This window comes from Sphaeramia orbicularis, chromosome 12, assembly GCF_902148855.1.
Source record: "Sphaeramia orbicularis chromosome 12, fSphaOr1.1, whole genome shotgun sequence".
NCBI classification, from domain to species: domain Eukaryota; kingdom Metazoa; phylum Chordata; class Actinopteri; order Kurtiformes; family Apogonidae; genus Sphaeramia; species Sphaeramia orbicularis.
Window position 1 is genome coordinate 75,552,693 of NC_043968.1, and position 22,625 is coordinate 75,575,317.

At 36.7% G+C, this 22,625-nt stretch overlaps 1 protein-coding gene across 1 annotated transcript in view; it reads left to right on the forward strand.

Annotated features, from left to right (window-relative positions):
* snx30 (sorting nexin family member 30) overlaps positions 1 to 20,017 on the forward strand; it is a 48,166-nt gene extending 28,149 nt beyond the window's left edge. Inside the window, exons 5-9 of the mRNA XM_030150456.1 lie at positions 1,890 to 2,079; positions 9,288 to 9,487; positions 15,622 to 15,711; positions 16,099 to 16,251; positions 19,675 to 20,017. Of these exons, the coding sequence (XP_030006316.1) occupies positions 1,890 to 2,079; positions 9,288 to 9,487; positions 15,622 to 15,711; positions 16,099 to 16,251; positions 19,675 to 19,752 (711 nt within the window). The 3' untranslated portion in view covers positions 19,753 to 20,017. The remainder of the gene's footprint in view (positions 1 to 1,889; positions 2,080 to 9,287; positions 9,488 to 15,621; positions 15,712 to 16,098; positions 16,252 to 19,674) is intronic.
* The last annotated feature ends 2,608 nt before the right edge of the window (positions 20,018 to 22,625 follow it).

A 22,625-nucleotide genomic window follows, 5' to 3' on the forward strand; every position in this document is an offset into this window, starting at 1 on the left:
ACATAAATACACTATTTTTGTAGACTTGTCCATAAATATACTTACTGTTAATATGGTGTCTATTCATATTTTGTCTCTTTGTTTTATTCTACTTTCAGTTCTATTCTTATTTTACTTTTTGTAAAATGTCATATTCTATTTTTGTATTTTACTTCTTAGTTTTTGTAATTTTATATTCACTTTGTTCTTATTTTCTGATATATTGTTTTGTTTTTGTATTCATATAGTTTCATATTTTTCCATTCATTTAATTTAATTGTGCACACAATGACAATAGAGGCTGTTCTGTTTTATTTGATATTTCATCTAAATACAGGATTAAAAACTCTAGACACCAACTGACTTCATGGTCTGTTAATGTGAGGAAGGAGGGGTTATTTCCATGTTTTATCCTCCTCAGACTCACCAATATATTTTTGTCCTCTGTAGGGGACAAAAGTTTGATAGTTTTACTTAAAAATGCTGTCCATTGCAAAGCAGATTCTATTGAAAAATAAATAAATAAAAAATGATAATTTAAGAAACTAGCGGTATTGTACCCGTGGTGCCATTGTATGATAGCATGATAAAGTAGAACTTGTCTGCCACCACTATCCATTCGTAAACTATCATTTAATCATGCATTGTGAAGGTAATAATCTGAGCCAACATGCGAGGCATGAAGGGAAGAGCATGTATTTGTTTGGCCTGTCAAGCATGATTAAATTCATACAGCGGTAGTGAACTGCAGCCTTCACATTGTAGCATCATCTGGTAGGAGTAGAAATGTCATGAACGGCAGCATAACCACCAGTGTTGAGCAAATGACTTCTAAAAAGTACATAGTTGTAGTTACTAATTACTTGTCCAAAAAAGTAATTGAATTAGGAACGGAATGACTCAGAAATGTAATTAGTTACCCGGGAAAGTAATTATTGCGTTACTTTTTTGATAAACCTTCAAATATGTAAAAGGAAACAGATTTCTGAGCGTGTTTCACGGCCAGTTGCATAGAGTAGAACAGCAGACAGGTACTGAATACCATAACTGTGGTGAGGCTGGGGTCCACCAGGGCCCGGCTTTTCCACCACATGAATGCATATCTGCATTTATAGGAAGAAGATGCTCCTCCGGTCAATCCCACATCTCCACTTTTTTCAGTCGCTCCTCCCTGATCCAGCAGTAAATGTCTCCAGTCCAGTCAGTTGGACCGTCACTGATAACTCCTCCCCTAAATTAGCTGCACACGTAGCTGCGTTCAAGTGAATGGGGTGTGCTGGGACAACTCAAACTCGGAGATGTCATTAGTCGTTCAGGTGAAGGCAGCGTGGACAACTCAGACTCATGGACACACAGGTGAAGCATGAAGGCAGCGTGGGAATTTGAATATAAGAACGGCACGTAAACGAACGGCTCACAATGAATCAGTTCTTATCGTTCACTTGAAAGAGCCGTTCAAAAGTCTCGAGTCGTCCACGAACGTCACATCTGTTGTGCCTGGCTGAGTGAGCCAGGACAGATAAAATCGGCCAGAATACCTCACAACATTTGAATACGGTCATAAAATTGTGCCTAGTAGATAGCCGGGTAATGTTTCTATTCATTTGGCGAGTTTGGCGGCGATCGGGCCTGTGAAGGCTGAGGAAAACCCACACAAACGCCCTCCTGTGCTGCAACATCGATGGGACATCGATCGGACAAACACACGCCGAACACGCACTGGACGCAGAACGTCCATTATAGTAGGATATAGTAGGATGTATCTGAAAAACGGTTGCATTATGCAGTTTCGAATAAAGACACTTGTTTAATGTAAAAAAGCTCAAATGTTTACTCTCCTGGGTCTCAGGAGGATGTAGATAATACCTTTGGATTTAATCATATGTTGCTTTATGTCGCTGTGTTTGCAGGACCTGAACAAGCGTCAGGGTCTGGCTCTGCTGACCAAGGTGGGCGAGTCGGTCAAACACGTGGCGGGGGGTTATAAGATGCGGGCACGGCCACCTGAGTTCTGCGCCATGGGAGAATATCTGGACACCTTCAGCCAGAAACTGGGAACTATCGACCGCATCGCCCAGAGGATCCTGAAGGAGCAGTCAGGTATCACACTGATAGAACCGATGATGTCACACAGAGGCAGGTCTGTCTGAACTGACCTTTGACCTCCAGTTCATGCAACTCCTTGGAGGTCTTGTAAAATTATAAGGCAGTTTTATGTCTTTATTCATGTGTCAAAACAACACATAGTTAAGTGTTATATTTAACAAAAACTAAAACTAGCACTGAACAATACAAAACAAACTGAATGTAATAAAGGGGAGTTCACCCACCGACCCATGGGCCATGAGCCGGTGTAAAGGAGATGTGTCCGACGGCGGCATCTTCATTAGAAACACCTTTGATGAAACTACTGGTTACATTCATTTCAAATTTCTTGGGACAGTATCTACAAAGTTTATTCACAGTTTTGAGAAACTTGAATTTTTAAAATTTTGATGAATTTTTGAAATGTAAGAAATTTACCTCACTTATCATCGTCCATATTTTGATGGTTTATAATCATGTTTTTTTCATCCTACCATTATGCAGCTTCTGTTAATCAAGTCTTTCCTTATAGCTGGAAAAAAAAAAAAAAAGTCAAGCTAAGCTAAAACTAATCAATGTCTTGAAATTAAAATAAAGCTAAAAACTGAACTGAAAGAGTGAACAGAAGTAAAGAAGTATTAAAAATATCAGAGCAGATCATGACGTTTGTTAAATAAATCTAATGAAAACTATTCCTGAACACAAAATTAAGAAATAATAGTAGTAAAATAAAAAACTCTTTTTAATAATACAAGTATTTAATATGACAGAAAAGTGTCTTTTCTTTCTGATCCGACTGTTCTCGTGTGTTTCACTGGATTCTGCTTACTTTACTTTACTTTAGTTCATTGTTTATTTGACAGGGACAATGTACAATCACACGATTGCATCAGAGTGAGCTAAAGCTAATTTACATAGCAGGTACACAGACAACAGTAAATACAGAATATAAAAACAGGACATTACATAAAACGGTTGACAGTTTAAAAACGAAATGCAGATACAGATACAACAATATAGTATAAACCTAAAAATTCAATAATGACAATATAGACTAAATAACACAGGATAAAAAATATATTCTGTACAACATATAAATAGTGAATAAAAGTAGTGTTTTGTCCAAGTACCATTAAAAGGTCCTACTGTAGTTCTAGCAGCATCTTTAAAGATCAAACCCTGAGTGAGATTCACTAGTGCAAATAATAAGTGGCTAAGGCGCTTAAAGGTGCAGGAGACTTTCGTGACCAGTTTTTCATCAGATCTGTAAAACCTCAGTCATAGCCTAAGTATCACGAATCCGTTAGTCGTTCTGTGATTACTCACCTGAATCTCTTGCATTATGGTGAACAATTTCCAAGTGTCATCCACCATAAACAAACCATATGTTTACACCTGGAGGTAACTTGGGCATCTTTGGAATTTTGTTACGATGTGCATTGTGGGAAACGCCGGTTTGCTCTGCTGTCTGGCAGCGGCAGTTGCTACAGACACAATGCGGAAACGGCAGGAGCTCCCTTCCCTCTATGCATATTCCTCCAGCTGTTTCCACGTTTCAGCCGTTTCCACGTCATGTTTGTTTCATCCATATAATATATGGTTGCGCTGCCGCTGCCAGGCGTCAGCGTGAGCCTTCGCTTCCCGCAATGCACGTCGCAACAAAATTCCAAAGATGTTTGAGTTACCTCCCGGCTCTGTTTGTAAACACATGGTTTGTTTATGGTGGATGTCACTTTGAAATTGTTCACCGTAATGCAAGAGATTCAGGTGAGTAATCACAGAAAGACTTACAGATTCGTGATACTTAGGCTATGACTGAGGTTTTACAGATCTGATGAAAAATTGGTCACGAAAGTCTCCCACACCTTTAATAATGGTAACAGTTTTGTGTGGATTTTAGCCAAAGTTTAAGTGGTTTTTTAAACAGTGCAAAGCTGCCAGACCCTCTGATATCTGACCTCGTATCTATTGTATAGAGTTAGCTTTGTATATTTCTTTTGTATATTTTGTTCATTTCAGAAGTTCTAGTGGTACTTTAGTAGCATATGTGTATTAATATTTTACTCTGAAGCTGTAGGAGCTGTTTGTCTATTTAGTTTTTGTTTAAAGTTAATTTACTTTTTTGTTTAGTAATTTAGTATATTTTACCTGTTTATTTTGCTTGTTTACTTTTTTGTTTGTTGAATATTTAGAATATAAATATTTATTTTCTGATTTTCATGGTTCTTACTTTCATTCTTTAGTATTTTGCACCTTCTGGTTTTGTGTGTTTCTTATTAGTTTAGACTGTGGGCGCAAAGGTATAAATAGGCAGCACCAAATTGGACCATCATGCACCTGGGTGGGCCTATGGTTTTTTACCAGACAGTCACAGTTGTCAAGTCAACCAGGATGAGCAGGAGAGACAGCAAAAAGACCTTGGCTGTTGTTTGTCTGCAAAAAGCCTGAAAATAAACCACTTGGAATGCATCTATGGTATGGACGTTGTGTTTCCGACTGTAAACCATGAACCCATGGTGCATCTAGTGGTTATTTGAGTTATGTTAAAGTCTGAAGTTCAGTCACTTTTAACGAGTTTAAATTTGATGACAAATAGCCGCTACAGAAGCCTTGCACATTCTTACTTTTTCTTAATACTCTGTGGAATATTTTTCTTATACAGTCCCTTTTGCACTTAATTTTTTGCTGCGAACTGATTTTCACTTTTCCCATGACAGTGAATATAAAGATCTTTTCTATTCTATATCTGTTGGAAGGGAAGTCCACTTCCCCACCTCTTCTACAGAAAGTCCTGATTTTCCAAGACTTGTTCTCTTCCACTTTCTCTGAAGCCTCTGTTTGTTTTGGAGATAAAACCGACAGGGTCATGAGGGTGCACGGTTTTTAACTGCTGACCCAATTCACGCATGACAAGCAATTCTGTAAATACCCGTCATCCGCCATGTGAAAGGCCTGTTATCACCATCTGTCAGTGGGTTCAGGTACATGGAGTCTGGTGTAAAAAGACTGCAGTGTAAACGTAAGGTGTTTGCGTTTGGAGATGCAATAAAATCTGTGGAAAAAGGAGGTAATAATAAAGGCACTGAGCTAAGAAGACAAGAATTCATAGGAAAAAAAAAACTAATGTACAGGCTTGGATCGGCAGTAATGCTTAGCCATCATCATTTTTTCATGAATAATTTACAGATACAGCTTTTGTAATTGAACAGGAGGATTCACCCGGCTCCCCAGTGAGAAAAGAGACCGTTTGAGAGGCAGAGGCTTTTAGGTGTTTTCTCACTATAATCTGTGTTTTGCTGTGCACAGTTTCATGGTTTTCTCACATTGATCTGCTGAAGAGAAAAGGTTTTACTGTTACAGACCAACCACCAGCATTTAAGGAAACACAAACATTTTGGAGCCAGTGATGATCAAGTGTCTGTCTTTACCAGAGTGTTATGAAGCTGTCAGTGCACAAAGATTCACAGTGGACTAAAAGGGAGGCAGGAAGTAGGTTTAAACATTCTTGTATTTTCAGTGAGGGTGAAGAAAATGTCTATTTAACCCTTTCATGCATAGTGGTCAATCCAGTGGACAGCTGTTCAAAGCTGTTCTCTTATACATATATTCATGGGTTTTTATTGTTTTAGTTCCATATCAGCCAACACAGTGGACGCTTATACATCATCCCATACAGCGCAATTCATACCATTACTGTAACTTTGCTGTTCTTGATAAACCTGATCTGCACTAACATGTTTGAGTGTAAATCAATTGATTAATATTCTTATTATATTGTAATTAACAGTTGTTTTTTTTTTTTTTTTTGCATATTATCTCCATGAAATGAGTAGTGACTAGTACTGGAACATGTTAAAATGTGAGAAAAAACATCAGATTAGCAACATTAACAATGTTTTTATTTTATAGTTTTCACACAATATATCAGTAAATACATGTTTCTTTGCTTCAAAAATTAAACACATGATGTCCAGCTAAGTGGACATTTTTGGAACTCCATGAAAAAAAGGTTCATAAGAAAAATTTCAATCGCAATTTTTTTTTATTTCATGCTTAAAGATGAATAAAACACTCAGGAAAAAAAAAAAATCTTGATTAAGGTTCTCATAATTCATGCATGAAAGAGTTAAGTGGTTTCCAACCTTTTTTCTCTCGTGACCCCATTTTAACATCACAAATTTCTGGTGATCCCAGACGTTCAAAACAGAGACTGTTTTTTGCTAAAATTAATTTGTTTTTGATCATGTAATAGTTTGCTATACTATGTTGCAAATAAAGGTTAATTTTAGAGGATATTTAGTCTATATAATGTATATTATTATGGACAGAGGCAGTAAATCCAGGTGTAGATTACTGCTCAAAGGGAGAATTTGATTTTCCTTGGTCAGGATATGTACAGTCAGTCCAGCTAGGATTTACAAGGCTGACAATTAATACTGAAGAAACAAGAACTCAAACTATGAATGATGAAAGAGCTGCAGCATCTGAAACTGACCACAATGAACATTTGACAGATAAACAGAACCACAGTGCTTCAGTTTCAGCTTCAGTTTGTCTGCTATGGATTGGGATTGTCTCTGTCAACTCACCTCATATATATATTTTTTTTATCAATTACTAGAAATTTCAGGCGACCCCATTTAAATTCCAGGCCACCCCACATGGGGTCCCGACCCAAAGATTGAAAAACACTGATTTAAGCCTTTTTAACAAGGTCGTCGGATCTTTTTAGTAAAACATGTTAAACTCCAAATATTGTTCAATAGTATACACAAGAAAAAAAAAACAAAGTCTGTCTATGTATATAATGTCTACCAGGGGTCCATCAGTACAGGTAGCCCACAGATCGGTCTATACCTCGGTTTTGGTTCGGTTTTGGTACATGTTTTGTGCGTAAAGAGAACTTTTTTTTCTCCCGAAGTTATATTTATAGTTTGTGTGTCAGCAAAACCAGAATTTCACAGTAGGAACAAATTCTATCACTGTACTGAATAAAATAACCCTTTTTGTCCTGAACAATAGAACCCTTTTTTATTCCTTTACTTGTATACAGTCGTATAAAACAGACAAGTGCACACATAAGGCCCAAAGGGGGCTTTTTAAAAAATAAATAACTTCCTGTTTTGCATAGGGATGTAAAAGAAAACGGCGGTATAAAAACACCACGGTTATTTACCGTATGTATTTCCTTGTAATAGAGTGTCATGGTATTGTACAGTATGTGTGTCAGAGTCCTGCACTGGGTCGGTACTGTGTAGACCAGGGGTGGGCAATTAATTTTCCTGTGGGACCACATGAGAAACTTTGACAGTTATTAAGGGCCGGATCAATTCATTTGCAGCTCTGCTCAATATATATCTCCATAAAAACAGTAAATGAAACAGTACAATGATACAGTGAAAATGTGGAGCACAGAATACAACTATCTAATGAATATTCACAAAAACATTTTCAAAAATGTGCAAAACCAGCTCCATGTTAACTTTACATGAAAAACCATAAATGCAGCTTTGTTTGTTTGCATATCTCAGTTCCTTTTCTGACTTTAGTGAAGAAATACTTAGAAGTCCATGTCTTGTTAAAATCTTTGCATTCTTAATCGATCTTTCTTTCTTTTTTTGACATTAGCTGACATCTTAATGGGCTGAAACTGACCAACAAACCAATAAGCTTTATTATAACCATAAGCTTCATGCTGAGAATGCAAAGTATGTGCAAAAACACGCTAATTTAGCAGATCCTACTAAATAAAAGCTGTGCCGTTGCATTGGTCACATCTATTACCCTGATAAATATTTGCATTGACTTTTAATTTGCCAGTGACCCCATGCGGGCCGGTCAGGGTCAGCCATCGGGCCGCATGTGGCTCGCTTTGCCCAGGTCTGGTGTAGACAATGTGTTTAATCAGGGGTCGGGTTGAGGGTCTAATGTATGCGGGTACGGGCAGGTGTGGGTTTGGAAAAGTGGTAAACCCATGCAGGACTCTGATGTGTTGAGTCTAAAGCCGCTTCTCTGTCCACTGTCTCTCACTGTCACTGTGTGTTCATATGCATGCTCAGAGAGAGAGAGACTTGGCAAAATCAATTGCAAAATCAAAATCTTGCCGTCCATAAGGGCGTATTGTCCCGTGCAGGGCGGACCGAACAGTACATGGTTTTCCTGAGTACCGTTGCATCCCTAATATCTACAAAGTCTCTTCACACTTTTCAGAAATTTAGCTTTTTGATTTTTTTTAATGAATTTCCTTCTAATGGTCCATATTTTGATGGTTTATAACATATAAATGGTCACAGATACCAATATAAGTTACTGTTGAGCACTGATAGAAGTCATATATGGGCTTTCATTTGGGTCCATGACCTCTGACCTTGAGTGACCTTGAAGGGTCAAACTCAAGGTCACCACTGTCTGCATTTCAACAATCTTCTTCTCTGAAGCTATTCGTCAGATTCATTTCAAATTTTTTATGTAGCTTCTTTGGGACATTATCTACAAAGTGTGTTCACAGTTTTGAGAAATTTTGATTTTTGGATTTTTGACAATTGTTTGAAGTATTCAAAATTTGACTATTGAGCACAGAGGAAGTCATATATGGACTTTTATTTCATTAGTTGAGTTCTCCTCCAGTGAAAGTCCCTCCCACTTCTATTGGGAGATTGATCTGCATCCAGACCACAGGACTGGAGCGTAGAACAGAACATTACCATGTACATGTGCAACCACAATGGAAATAATGTAGATATGTAAATACCATTTAAATTTTAAGAATGTTTAATTCTAATTCTCTATTTCTATAAATATTTATATAAATACCAAATTTCTTATTTTCCTCTACATTTCATTCTCACTTGTGTTGTTTTTTTTTCTACCTGTCTTTCTCTTGCACTGGTGTGTTGTTTGCTGTTGTCATCTGTGAAATTTGTCTATGGTGGGATCAATAAAATCTTAACTTAACTTAACCTGACATCGTAAATTCGACTTGATATTGATTCCTTACAGAACACAGTTCATTTTTTTTTTACTCAGTGCTTAATATATTTACTTTTCTACTTTATATGTGTCATTTTTAATAGATTTTGTGCACCCTAAATAGATTGTATTTTTACCTTTTGTAGTTCATTTCTTCCATATTAAATATATTCTGTTGTATATGTGAATACAACCATGGCGCCTTGTTTCAGTCGTGTATCTGTTTTGTTTTGTTTTCCATCTGTCCTCTTCAGAGTACCTGACAGAGCTGCGTGAGTACGGCACCCTCTACTCTAGCTGGGCGGGGTCGGAGGAGGAGCTGCGGCGCCCCCTGGAGGGTGTGGCGGGCTGCGTGACCACGTGCTGCACAGGCCTGGAGGACCTCAGTGAGAACATGAGCCAGGACTTCCTGCCCGTTCTCAGAGAGTACATCCTCTACATCGAGTCCATGAAGGTGAGAGATACCAGCGTCTCCTGTGAAAATTAAAATGAACCGAATAGAGGAGTAAACTGCAGCTGAATCAGAATCATTCGTTCTTTTCATATTCAATTGAGAATCAACAATTGGAAAACAAAAAAATGACTCTTTATATCGTTATTTATGTACAAATCAAAAACTAAAAATCAAAAAACAAGTTGTTTTTTCATTATTTCAACTGAATGCACAAATTAAAAATTGGAAATAAGCAAATGGACTAAATGTTGGGCTTCATGTTGACATTTTTGATATCCGATTTGGTATGACCCGGAAGTTCCTGACTTCGTATGTTGAGCTGGACAATCGTGGGTTTGCTAGTATTCTGCGGTCATAAAGACAATTTCGTGTGTATTTTTCCACCATAAAGAACCTGGTGCTAGTTTAGTGCCGGTGCTAGGACCAGCCTGGTGCATCCAAAGAACCGATTTGCTTTTCCATTGGCCAAGAGCCAAGCGGAACCAAGTCAGAGCCACGTCATTACGTCATCATAAAACATGATCACGTGACTGGGTCTGGTGCAGGAGACGCTCATTTGAAAGCAAGTGCTGCTCTTGTGTCTACAAGCCTTTCAGTCCAGAGGTGAAAAACACAAATATTCACTCTGTGACGTTTGCGATAAACATAAATATGTGGGTTTCTATATTACATACGTAGAAACATCATGCAAGGATAGTCTGTAAACAGATAATTATTCATGTCAGCAGAGCAGTATTATTACCCAAGTTTATGTGAGGCACAGGAAAACATGGACAAAATTAACTTTATGCATTTCAAATGGTTTTTTTTTTTTCACACTGAGGTAAAAATAATAAATAGGCTCAAATAAAAAAATGCTTTAAAAACTTTACAAAGGTGAAGAAAAATCCAGGTGCTGCTGCTGTGAATCTGCCTCCTCGTCCATGGACAACAACTGTAAAGAACAAAACAAAGAAACCGTGATTTAATTGGACATGTTCTCCATAATGTGGACAATAACCCAGTCTACTGAAACACGGTTCAGTTCTGCCTTTTACGAACCCACCGAGCAAACAGCATTATGGGGACGACACAGAAATATTATTGTTAGCTTGTTGTTAGCATACCAGTAGCTAGTGTTTTAACATCCGTAACATTTGTAGCTCGCTTTGATCTCTAAAGTCGACTTTTTGTGAGCCATTAACCACACGTTTGAGGAACCAGTATCGTTTGCCTCTGAACAACACACTCAACCACAATCGATTCATTTTTTTCGTTTTCCGCATTCTTATTTGACTATGAAAAGAACGAAAGATACACGGATTCAGCTGGAGAGGCTGAACTCTGTAATGTGTCCTGGATAATCCTCTGATGTTCCTCTCCAGGTAATTCAGGAGTCGATGAAAAGCTTCATATGTCCCCTATAATAACAAATAAAACTATCTTATCTTTTTTTTTTTCACTGAAGTTTTTATTGAAATTTTCTACATGCATATTTAACCAAAACAACAAAAAAACAAACCAACCAACCTTGCTTGGGTACATTACACACATTTCATTACATTTGCATGATCCAGTCTTTCCATCATTCTTCGCTCTGTAAACAGTTCATTTATTCCACTTTTTGTCCATTTGTGCTTCCTGTAGTCTCAGTCTATGAGTCACCCTTTCCATTGTATATATTCCTTCAATAATTGTGATCCGCTGGTCCTGTGTTGGTGCTTCTGTCCTTCCCCAGTGCCTCGTAATAGCTTTTTTTGCAGCCACTAAAAGTACCTTAACCAAGTATATGTCGTTTCCCACTACATTTCCATCAGATAAGTTACACAAATACAGAACATCACAGCACACTGGAATCTCACGCCAATATTTGTTGTCGTACTCCACATACCATTTCCCAAAACCCAATTATTTTATCATATTTCCAACAAACGTGTGTGTGATCTTCATTAAGCACTCCACAGTCCCTCCAACATTTCTGCTGTTTAACTGCTTACTTTTCTTCTTAGGTGTAATAAAGAAATGCACCAGATTTTTCCAGGAGAACTCCCTCCAGATACGCAAACTAGTGGATGTTTGGTGTATCTTATCTTATCTTATCTTATCTTATCTTATCTTATCTTATCTTATCTTATCTTATCTTATCTTATCTTATCTTATCTTGTCTTGTCTTGTCTTGTCTTGTCTTGTCTTGTCTTGTCTTGTCTTGTCTTATCTTGTCTTGGCCCCTGGGATGAGTTCGTAAAGTGCAAAAATTGCTTTGAAGATTTTAACAATCAAGGACGTCAGAATCCCTTTAGCTCAGGGGTCACATATACACCAATTCAATCTGACGCGGATCAGACCAGTAAAAGAAAATAAAATCATAATAACCCATAAATAATGATAACTACAAAATTTTCCTCTTTGTTTTAGTTTAAAAGAGTAAAATTACATGAAAATATTGACATTTACAAATGATCATTTCACAATAAATGTGAATAATCTGAACAAATATGAACAACCTGAAATATCTTAAGTGTAGTTTTACCAATATGTCTGTTACTAAATGTTTTGTGTATTTGTAGATCCACTGTGTTCTGTTGGTGCTACTTTACATGTAAACCTAAACCACATACCTTTGTTTTGGTGTGGCCACATTCAGTTTGAGATCTATTCGAACTAAATATGTCTCGTCAGTTTTAATATTGACTGTGGTTTTCTTTTTTTTGTTTTTATAAATGTGTTTATTGTTTTTTCTTTTTTAAACACACATATTAAACAAAATAATAAAACAAAACACAGGCTGGGAGTGGTCAGAAAATAGATGAATAAAATTATATATATGCATATACACACACATATACATATGTGCATACACATACCTTCTAGGCTATACATATGAAAGGTACAGTATATTATGCAGAACACAATACAATGGAAGCTGGATTTAAAAAAAAAAAAAAAATCATTTTTATACAAATGCTTTTATCATTATAGCAGATATGTTCACATTAATGTAGTCAAGGAATGGTTTCCATATTCTTTCAAAGGTATCGGTCATGTGGTGCATGAGACAGGTCACAAAGTCCAGGGGTATGGACTCCATTAGTATCCTATGCCACCCTGGAACTGAGGGGGGTTTATCCATAATTAGGGGTGTGTATTGGCAAGAATCTGGTAATACAATACAAATCACATATAGTAGGACCACGATATGATATATCACAATACTGTTAACTAGGTAATTTTTTTGTTTTGTTTTGTTTTGTTTTGTTTTTGTAGGAGATTATTTCCTGGAAAAATGGAATTATACCAGAAGTATGCACAAAGACTGAACAAATTTTTATTTGATCAGACAAGGATTTAATACTATATCACAAAACTTTCCTCTGTAAAAACTACTGTTTTTTACAGATAAATAAAAATAAAATCACAGTACAAAAAAAACACACAAATAAATAAAATTATGTTTAACAGACATTACAGTTTCAGATCCTGCTCAAATGTTTAAAGTATATTAGTTGTGAATAGAATGCATAGTGGGCGGTCCCTGAATCATCCAACATCAGAACATTATCTTTGTGCGATCCCAACAAAGAAACTAACATCTGCCGCTCAGACAGTTAAAAGTGCTTTTAGGATGCTTGAAATAACCATTATTTAACAAAACAGTGTTATCATTTAAAAAAAACTACATGCATGACCTGCAATATCACAATAGTACTTTTTTAGTACAAACAACAGAACAAAAACACCCATGTGAATATAGAAATAAAAGAGCTTGCAGGATTCCCCAAAACATATACACAAAAAAGAAAAACAAAAACATGAACCTTTGCCATGTCTCCGTTTGAATAAATACCTAAAAATATCAGTACAGTACTTTTTCATGTTGATACAGTGTTATGTCCCGGCCTAGGGGTTTACCGAGATGTACATAATGTGCTCCCTTGTCCCCTCCCAACTCCCAAACACACACATCAGTCCAAAACTAAAGTTCAGATATTTATAATTAAATAACTAAAGGAGGGTTAGGGGAGGGCTTGCCTAAAACAACAAAAAGTCTTCTTCAAAGTTAAAACTAAATTCCCTGATCAAGAATAAATGCAAGAAATAAAATACATGAAACTACCCTAAACTCTCTAAACGAAAAACAGGAGAAAAGGTGAAAACAAAAGAGCCGCCCTCCCCTACCAGAAAATAGGACTCATTTACAAACAAAGGCACTATTTACCACTATTTACAATTTTATCAACTAACACAGACACACGACGACTGACGATCCAAACGCACACAGGAACCACAGTTGGGAGTTGGCAGAGAGCAAGGAGAGAGTAAGCTGGAGGATCTAGTCCCATTTTTAAAGGGGCCGGGTAATCTCGCTCCACTAATCAGCTTCCTGCATGAAACAAAGAGACGCAAGACAGACACAGCACACCTACAGGACTGGGGGAGAACACATCGGAAAAATACACATATATACAGGGTGGGGAAGCAAAATTTACAATGAACATTTAGTTGTTTTTTCTCAGCAGGCACTACGTCAGTTGTTTTGAAACCAAACATATATTGATGCCATAATCATACCTAACACTAATATCCATACCTTTTCAGACACTTTTGCCCATATGAGTAATCAGGAAAGCAAACGTCAAAGAGTGTGTGATTTGCTGAATGCACTCGTCACACCAAAGGAGATTTCAAAAATAGTTGGAGTGTCCATAAAGACTGTTTATAATGGAAAGAAGAGAATGACTATGAGCAAAACTATTACGAGAAAGTCCGGAAGATACTATTAAAGAAGAATGGGAGAAGTTGTCACCCGAATATTTGAGGAACACTCGCGCAAGTTTCAGGAAGCGTGTGAAGGCAGTTATTGAGAAAGAAGGAGGACACATAGAATAAAAACATTTTCTATTATGTACAGTTTTCTTGTGGCAAATAAATTCTCATGACTTTCAATAAACTAATTGGTCATACACTGTCTTTCAATCCCTGCCTCAAAATATTGTACATTTTGCTTCCCCACCCTGTACATATAAACATAAATAGACAAATTATGACCTAGGGTTATAACATACAGTACCATGAAATGAAATATCACTATATATTGCAGAACTGATATTTTCTTACACCCTATCCGAAATCCAGTGCTGTAGAACATTTTTCCGAGCACAGAATGCCATAACATTATACAGTTTTTTTCTGTTATACTTCAGGTACACAGACACTAGGAAGGCCCAGAAGGAGAGAAACTGGGTCGAATTCAAGCTCCATTTTGAGAACTTTATGTATTTCAAATAATTCATCAGCCCTGCGATGAACTGGCGACTTGTCCAGGGTGAACCCCGCCTTCACCCCTATGTAGCTGGGATAGGCTCCAAGCGACCCCCGTGACCCTAGTGAGGATAAAGCGGGTTCAGAAAATGAATGAATGAAAGAATAATATATCATACCAATATTTTTGTATTTTAACACAGGACCAGAGACTGTGGTTTTCTGTATTTTAATCATGCATAACTATTTGAGACCGGCACTATCTGCGTGGTGGTTTCATAGATGTGATCTTGCCGATACACACAAAACCAGCAGTCTTTATTTCAGCCGAGTCACCTCTGACCCAGAATAGAGGAAGTTGCATCTCAGACTCTGCATGTGTCACATCCTGTTCTTCTGATTCAGCAGTTCTTTATTCCTGCATCTTTACATGTCAAACTAATAGACTGGCGGATTCTGTTGGTTTTTTTGTAAATTGGCTTGAGAGTCTGGTTTCGACAGGTTCGATATTTTAAGTGTCATGAGATAACTTTTGTTATGATTTAGCACTATATAAATAAAATTTGATTTGATTTTATTTAAACACAAAAATAAATATTTTTTGTATTTATTGTTTTTACTTTCGATCATTATTTCAGTTATATCGTATTTTTCTTTTTTTTCCCTTTTTTTTTTTTTTTTTTCTTTTTTTCTTCCTGTGTATTGTTTATTTCCAGGGAGGTTTTCACATAAGCCTTTTTTGGCTTCTATCCTCTCCTGCGCAATGATGTTGCTTGTTTGAATGTTGTTGTTTTTTTTATTTTTTTTATTTTTCTCTTGCTGTTTATGATCCGCAAATAAATAAAATAAAATAAATCCGTCAAAAATCCTCTTCTGTTGTTGTCGTTTGCCTACAGAATGTTCTGAGGAAGCGAGACCTGAGTCAGGCGGAGTACGAGGGTCGACTAGAAGCAGCTGTATTACGCAAACAGGAGGACAGAACGCCTGTAAGTGTCCTTCTTCCTCTCATCTGAATCTGAACGGCCATTAACTCCGGTGTTCAGCGTTGACATTTCCGGAACACCAGTGGTTTCCCTCTGTGCGTGGTATCATTTTATCTTCCTGTTGTACAAGTTTTTTAACCAGAGAAATAATCATTCACCACATCCTTTTATTAAATAACCCGTTTCATGCACTCTCTTACCAGGGAAGTGTCATTTAAAGTGCATGCTTTATATCACAGCATCACTAAAACTACAATAGAACATAACCCTTGTCTTCTCCATAAATTCCCACACCTCCCACACTCCTGCGTTTCTAGTCCTTAATCTGTAGACCTGTATCATGTCCCCTGGAGGCCCCTGTAGTTGTAGTTGTCTCTGTGTCCCCTGTAGATCCCGATGGAGGTGGAGAAATGTCAGGACAAAGTGGAGTGTTTCAACGCTGACCTGAAGGCGGACTGGGAGCGCTGGCAGAGCAACAAGAGGCAAGACTTCAAACAGCTCCTGACGGGAATGGCCGACAAAAACATCAACTATTATGAAAAGGTAATGCAGCCGGTGATAAATGACACACTGACACGCTTTAAATAGATGGGAGGGGGGAAGGGGGAAAGGTGCTTGTGCAGGTCTTTAGTCTTAACAAGTATGGAATTTTGAAATGCTGTTTTCCAGACCGAGAAAAGGCTGGAATTTTGTGTGAAAGTCTTAAAGTATGGAAAAAAAGTGTCTCACACAGGTGAATCATAGGTGAGTTTTTGAGTATGCTCAAAGGTGCAGAATTTTATAGGACCAAAAATACATGAGGAAAGCATATAAAAAACTGGATTTGATTTCACTAACCCAGTGTTTTTCAACCTTGGGGTCGCGACCCCACATGGGGTCACCTGAAATTTCTAGTAATCGATAAAAAAAAAATAGTAGTAAAAATTTTTTTTTAATGTTTCAATATATATTTCATATAATTAAAACACCGCACACTTTTCCTAATAAAAATCAAGTTCAAATAAAATGCAGGATATCTGAGAAGGCATATCTTTATTGACCCGATCGTGTGACTGCGTGCGTTACTACGCTTCAGCCTTCCCGGATACAGTCACAGTCACAAAAATGGACCGAACAGAGAATGGAAAGATGTCCTCAACCCCCTGGCCCCCTAAGACATCTAAGAGAAACTGAGAGACAGACACCAAAAATTTGCATCATATACATTATATAGACTAAATGTCCTCTAAAATTAATGTTTATTTGCAACATAGTATAGCAAACTATTACATGATCAAAAATAGGACCTATGGCCCCGTAGCTTGAGAAAGTCCGCTATTCTACAAGAGCACAGGTGTCAAACATGCGGCCTGGGGGCCAAATCTGGCCCACCAAAGGTTCCATTCTGGCCTGAGGGATGAAAGTGCAAAAATTAACCTGAACGGTCAAGGTTGTCCGAATCCTTTTGGTTCAGGTTTCACATACAGACCAATGTGATCTCCAGTAAAAATAACAACACAATAACCCATAAATAATGAAAACTACACATTTTCTTTGTGAAAAATTATGTGGAAAAAATGTAAGTGAAAAAAACATTACACTGTGAAAGTATTTACATTTATAAAACTATTCTTTCACAATAAAATGCAAATAAATACATAAATAAAAACAAAGATGAACAACCCAAAATGTGCAATTTTAACAATATTCTGCCTGTTTCTAAATGTTTTGTGCATTTTGAGCCACTGTGATCTGGAGTTGTGTTAATAATAAGAGATGTAATATTATAGAAATTGTTCAAATTTTAGTTCCAAACTCCAAAATTTTTATTAATAATTTTACAATATTCTGCCTGTTACCAAATGTTTATGGAACATTGTGTGTAATGTATGTGTATAAATAATAAGTCGAGGCATAATATTGTTAAAATTGCACAAATTTTTCAAATGAAATTACATTTTTTTTAAGTTATTCACATCTTTTTTGTAAAATTTAAATATTTTCATAATTTAATTGGGTTGTTTTTGTACTAAAACAAAAAGAAAAACATAGATTTGTCATTATTTGTTGGTTATTAAGTCATTATTTTACTGGTCTGGCCCACTTGAGAACAAATTGGGCTAAATATGGCCCCTGAACCAAAAGGAGTCAGCCCTGTACTAGAGGGTGTGTTCAGAAATTCTGATATAAAGAAACCTTTTCTAACGCACATAGAGAAGCTGAATGTCACCCATACTGATGTTTAATAAGTCGGATCCTTTATTATAGAGAAATTAAAGCCAATCTGCTAAATGGTACAGTGACCCCTTTTTTTTTTTTTTTTTAGTTAGGGGTGGGGTTCTGTTGGAACATGGGTGGGAAGCGGGGGGGTGGGGACTGTTCTTGCCAAGGTTATTATCGTTAACGAAAACTAACGAAATGACAAAAACTAGAATTGTAAAAACCTTTTCGTTAACTGAAATAAATAAAAACTATATTTAACCCTCCGGTATCTGGGTGCACCTTTTAGGCACACTTTGCACTTCATTTTAAAAAACTTCATATTATTTTTCACAATTTAAGTAAGGTTAGAATTCAAAAGTTGTTCATTTTTGCATGGTCTTTAAAATTCTGGCCACCAACTAAAATTTGCACATTGTAAACAAAAGAAAATTACAAGACTAGCATCTGTCTCCCAAGTGTGCCTAAAACGCACTATTTCTTCGATTTGATATGTATGATTAGGGCTGACCTTGATTTACAAAACTAAAATCAAATTAGAGCAGAAAAATAAATCAATATATAATATTTAATAGTTAGATTTATAGGTGTGCATTTTACGCACACTTGGTGACAGATGCTAGTATTTTTGAACATTTGACCTAGCACCCAAAATAATAATGCAAATTAACTGATGTTGGAGTTAATCATTGACATATGCCAGGATGAAAAAATCAAATAATATGTGATCTACTTTTTATGTAGTATATTGAAAAAAAAAATATATTTTTTTGTTTTTTGCATCCAAAAAAATGGTTTGTTTACATTACAAACTCGGCATTTAAAGGGTTAAAAAATGTGGCAATTATTGAGTATTTGGTATTTTTATTTACGGCTCAGGTTGATGAAATAGAAAAAAGTGTAAAAGAATTAAAAACAAACTGTATGAAAATTTTTTTTTAACATTATTCCACAAGTGTGCGAAAAAGGCACACTTGGTGCTTAGTAAGGGCCTTGCTGGACAGGATACCGGAGGGTTAAAAGAAAAAACGATAACTAACTAAAACTGTATTGTGTTTACAAAACTAACTAAAACGTATAAAAATTATGGATAAAATTCCCTTCGTTTTCGTCTTTGTCAATGTCGGATTGACATGAAACCGATTTATTTCCCTTGAGCAATTTTAGCTGCTGGCACCATATGACAGTTAACAGTTCGTCACTTCTCGTCACTAGTTGTTTCCAGTCGTCTTCTGGTCCCCACTCTACCTGGAAACATGCAGACTAAAGTTGGGAGAAAGCAGCAGAGTCCTGTCTGGGATTTATTTGAATACGACGGAGAAGAAGATAAAAGATACGACGAAACTAAAACTAAGCATTTAGACAATAATGAAAGCTAATAAAAACTAGGAAACCTGCTCTAAAAACTAATCAAAACTAACTGAATTAGAGAAAAAAAAGTAAAAAACTAAAACTAAACTATAATGAAAAATCCAAAACTATTATAACCTTGGTTCTTTTTTGTATTAATTCATGTCTGAAACACAATTCTGTAGAGTCCCTGAATAAATAGCAATAAAAAAGACTTTGTGCAAAAAAAAAAAAAAAAAAGATTCATACGATACAGGACGTCCTCTGCACTTGAGGAAAGTGGCAGAAAAAGTCCAAAATGTCAAATATGTAGTTAAATGTGACTCCGGCCTTAGACGTTACATTCTTGGTATTTTCCTCCACTACATCGACCTGCCACTGATGATTCCTATGACGTGTTTCTCTGTTGCTTCTCAGTGCCAGGCGGCGTGGGAGTCGCTCATAACCCTCCTGCAGGACAAACAGACTGAGGACAAAACAAGTGAGACGAACTGAACCGTGTCCGGCCCTTCTACCGGTGTCTCTTTCATGCCAAGGAAAAGGACCAACGGGGCGGCGGGTTTCACTGCTGGACTTTGTCCCGGTTCACGTCGGAGATGCTTGTTCGGGAGGGAGCGAAGGAGGTAACGTGCAGGGTTCAAGGACGGCTGGGAAAGCGGATACGCCTCCTATGTACAGACACTTTTCCTTTGTTTTTTGTTGTTGTTCTTACTGACTTTTTTTCTGTTTTCATATTACAGTTTAACCAGTCGGTTGCCAATGCTACTTGTCTTTATTTACACAGTTTTTGAGGGACAGCGACTTACGTTTTCTGTCGATTCGTTTCATTTTCAAGCTAAATGTGAAATACAAACTTCCTGGGTTCAGATTTATCGAAGGCAAATGCTAATATTTTTTTGTGGGCATGAAGTATTCAGAAGATTCAGATTTCATTTTCCATGTAAAAGAAACAAAAAAGACTCAAACTGTGACCCCCAAAATGAGAATGAGGTGTTTTTTTGTTGTTTTTTTTAAAGTCAAAGTCAGCTTTTATTGTCACTTTTGCCGTATGTGCGTCACATACAGAAAACTGAAATTAGAAAACTCAAGGGCCCCACAGTGCAACAGTGAACACAGAAGAAAATAGATTTTAAAAAATAGAAGCAACAAATCAGTAACAGAACATTTACACATTAAACCATTAGCAATCTAGCAATATTTTCCACTACTTCCAATCATTTCATAAAGGAAAATGAATTGCTAGACACTGTTTCTGAATGAATTTGTGTCCACGTTGACCGGCCCAGTTTCTGTGGCATCAGAGCTCGTGTTTGACTAGAAACACGACGGAGGAGGAGAAAATGCACAAGTGTAGCATCAGGCGTTAAAGTCAGACCTAAATACAGGGTTATTTTAGCTCATTCACAAAAGGGAAACTTGAGGATTTGTTGACCGGTGCATTTAACAGTGACGACACATGTTTCTGTCTGAGTTGAATGCTCAGTTTGATCGTGGAGGTCAACACTTCACATCAGTCTGTGTTTTCATGTCCACAGCTGACAGCAGATGCAGGGTTGTCCAACGCAGCACCGCCCCCTGGTGGTAAAGCGGTGGCATTTTTCAGATCCTCTTTATTATTATTATTATCAGTTCCACTTGATACCACTTTTTTTTCCTACCTGCAGCAGGTACTTGTTTTTATTACTTTATTCTCTAAGATAAACACAGCACAACACACTCAACTTAAACCGGTGATTCCTAAAAGCACAGAAGGAAAATGCAGTTTAAGGCTGTCAGAACCATGTCCATTTTAATGAGTCATTTGGTTTGGTTTGACCTGGGGTGTCAAACATGCGGCCCACGGGCTAAAACCTGCCCACCAAAGGGTCCAGTCTGGTACGTTGGATGAATTTGCAAAGTGCAAAAATTACACTGAACATGCTGATCAAGGGTATCGAACTGGTTTTAATTCCGTTCCACATACAGACCAGTATGATCCAAAGTAAAATAACAGCAGAATAACTTATGAATAATGACAACGACAAATGTTCTTTATGGTTTAATGTGAAAAAAGAATATTACACTTTAAAAATATTTACATTTACAAACAATAAAATGTGAATAACCTGAACAAACATGAACAACTTGAAATGAGTAAAGAAGATTAAGTGCAATTTTTATTATTTTTTTAAAAATTCTTTGTTTATTTGGAAAAGCACAATTTACAAAACTTCTGTTACATGTACAGTTCAATTTCTACACATCACATAAAAAAATGCTTCTCCAAGATTTTTTGTCATATAAAGAACTTTTAAAGCAAATAAAGAAAAGTGGGCTGGAAGAGAGGGCTTACTCCATTACTTCAATGAAAAGACAAGACTCTATAACGTGTGAATGTTTACATCACTCTAAACAGAAATGTTTCACATGTAAAAGTATTCACATCACCGATGTATTCATTTCACATCCATGACAAATTTAACATAGTTTGTCCATTTTGACCAAATAGTAAAAAAAAGATTCCTTTTGACCCTTAAAACAAAATGTCAACTTCTCCAGGATTAAGTGCAATTTTAACGATATTCTGCCTGTTACTGTAGATCTGATCTGTAATACACATGTAGAAGTGATAAATGGAGGCATAATATTGTTAAAATTGCATTTAGTTTTTTGTAGGAAATGCCACTTTTTTCAGGTTATTTGCATCTTTTCATCATTTAATATTATTTTTTTAGTTTTAAAAGCAGGAGAAAAATGTGGAGTTGTCATTATTTACAGGTTGTTGTCATAGTATTTTACTGTAGATCATGTTGGTTTGTATGTGGAACCTGAACTAAAAGGAGTTTAACAACCAGGGGTCTTAAACATGTGGCCCAGGGACCAAAACCAGCCCACCAGAAGGTCCAATCTGGCCCCTGGGATGAATTTGCAAAGTGCAAAAATTACACTGAACATATCGATCAAGGGTGTCGAACTGGCTTTAGTTTTGTTCCACAAACAGACCAATATGATCTGAAGTAAAATAACAGCAGAATAACCTATAAATAATGACGAATACAAACTACAAATTTTAAGAATATTCTGCCTGTTACTGTAGATCTGATCTGTAAAAAATGTAGAAATGATAAACGGAAGCGTAATATTGTTAAAATTGTATTTAGTTTTTTCAGGTTATTCACATTTTTTCATCATTTGTTATTTTTTTAGCATTCAAAGAAGGTCAAAAATGTGGAGTTGTTATTATTTACAGGCTGTTGTGATAGTATTTTACTGGAGATCATGTTGGTTTGTATGTGGAATCTGAACTAAAAGGAGTTTGACAACCAGGGGTCTTAAACATGTGGCCCGTGGGCTGAAACCGGCCCACCAAAAGGTCCAATCTGGCCCCT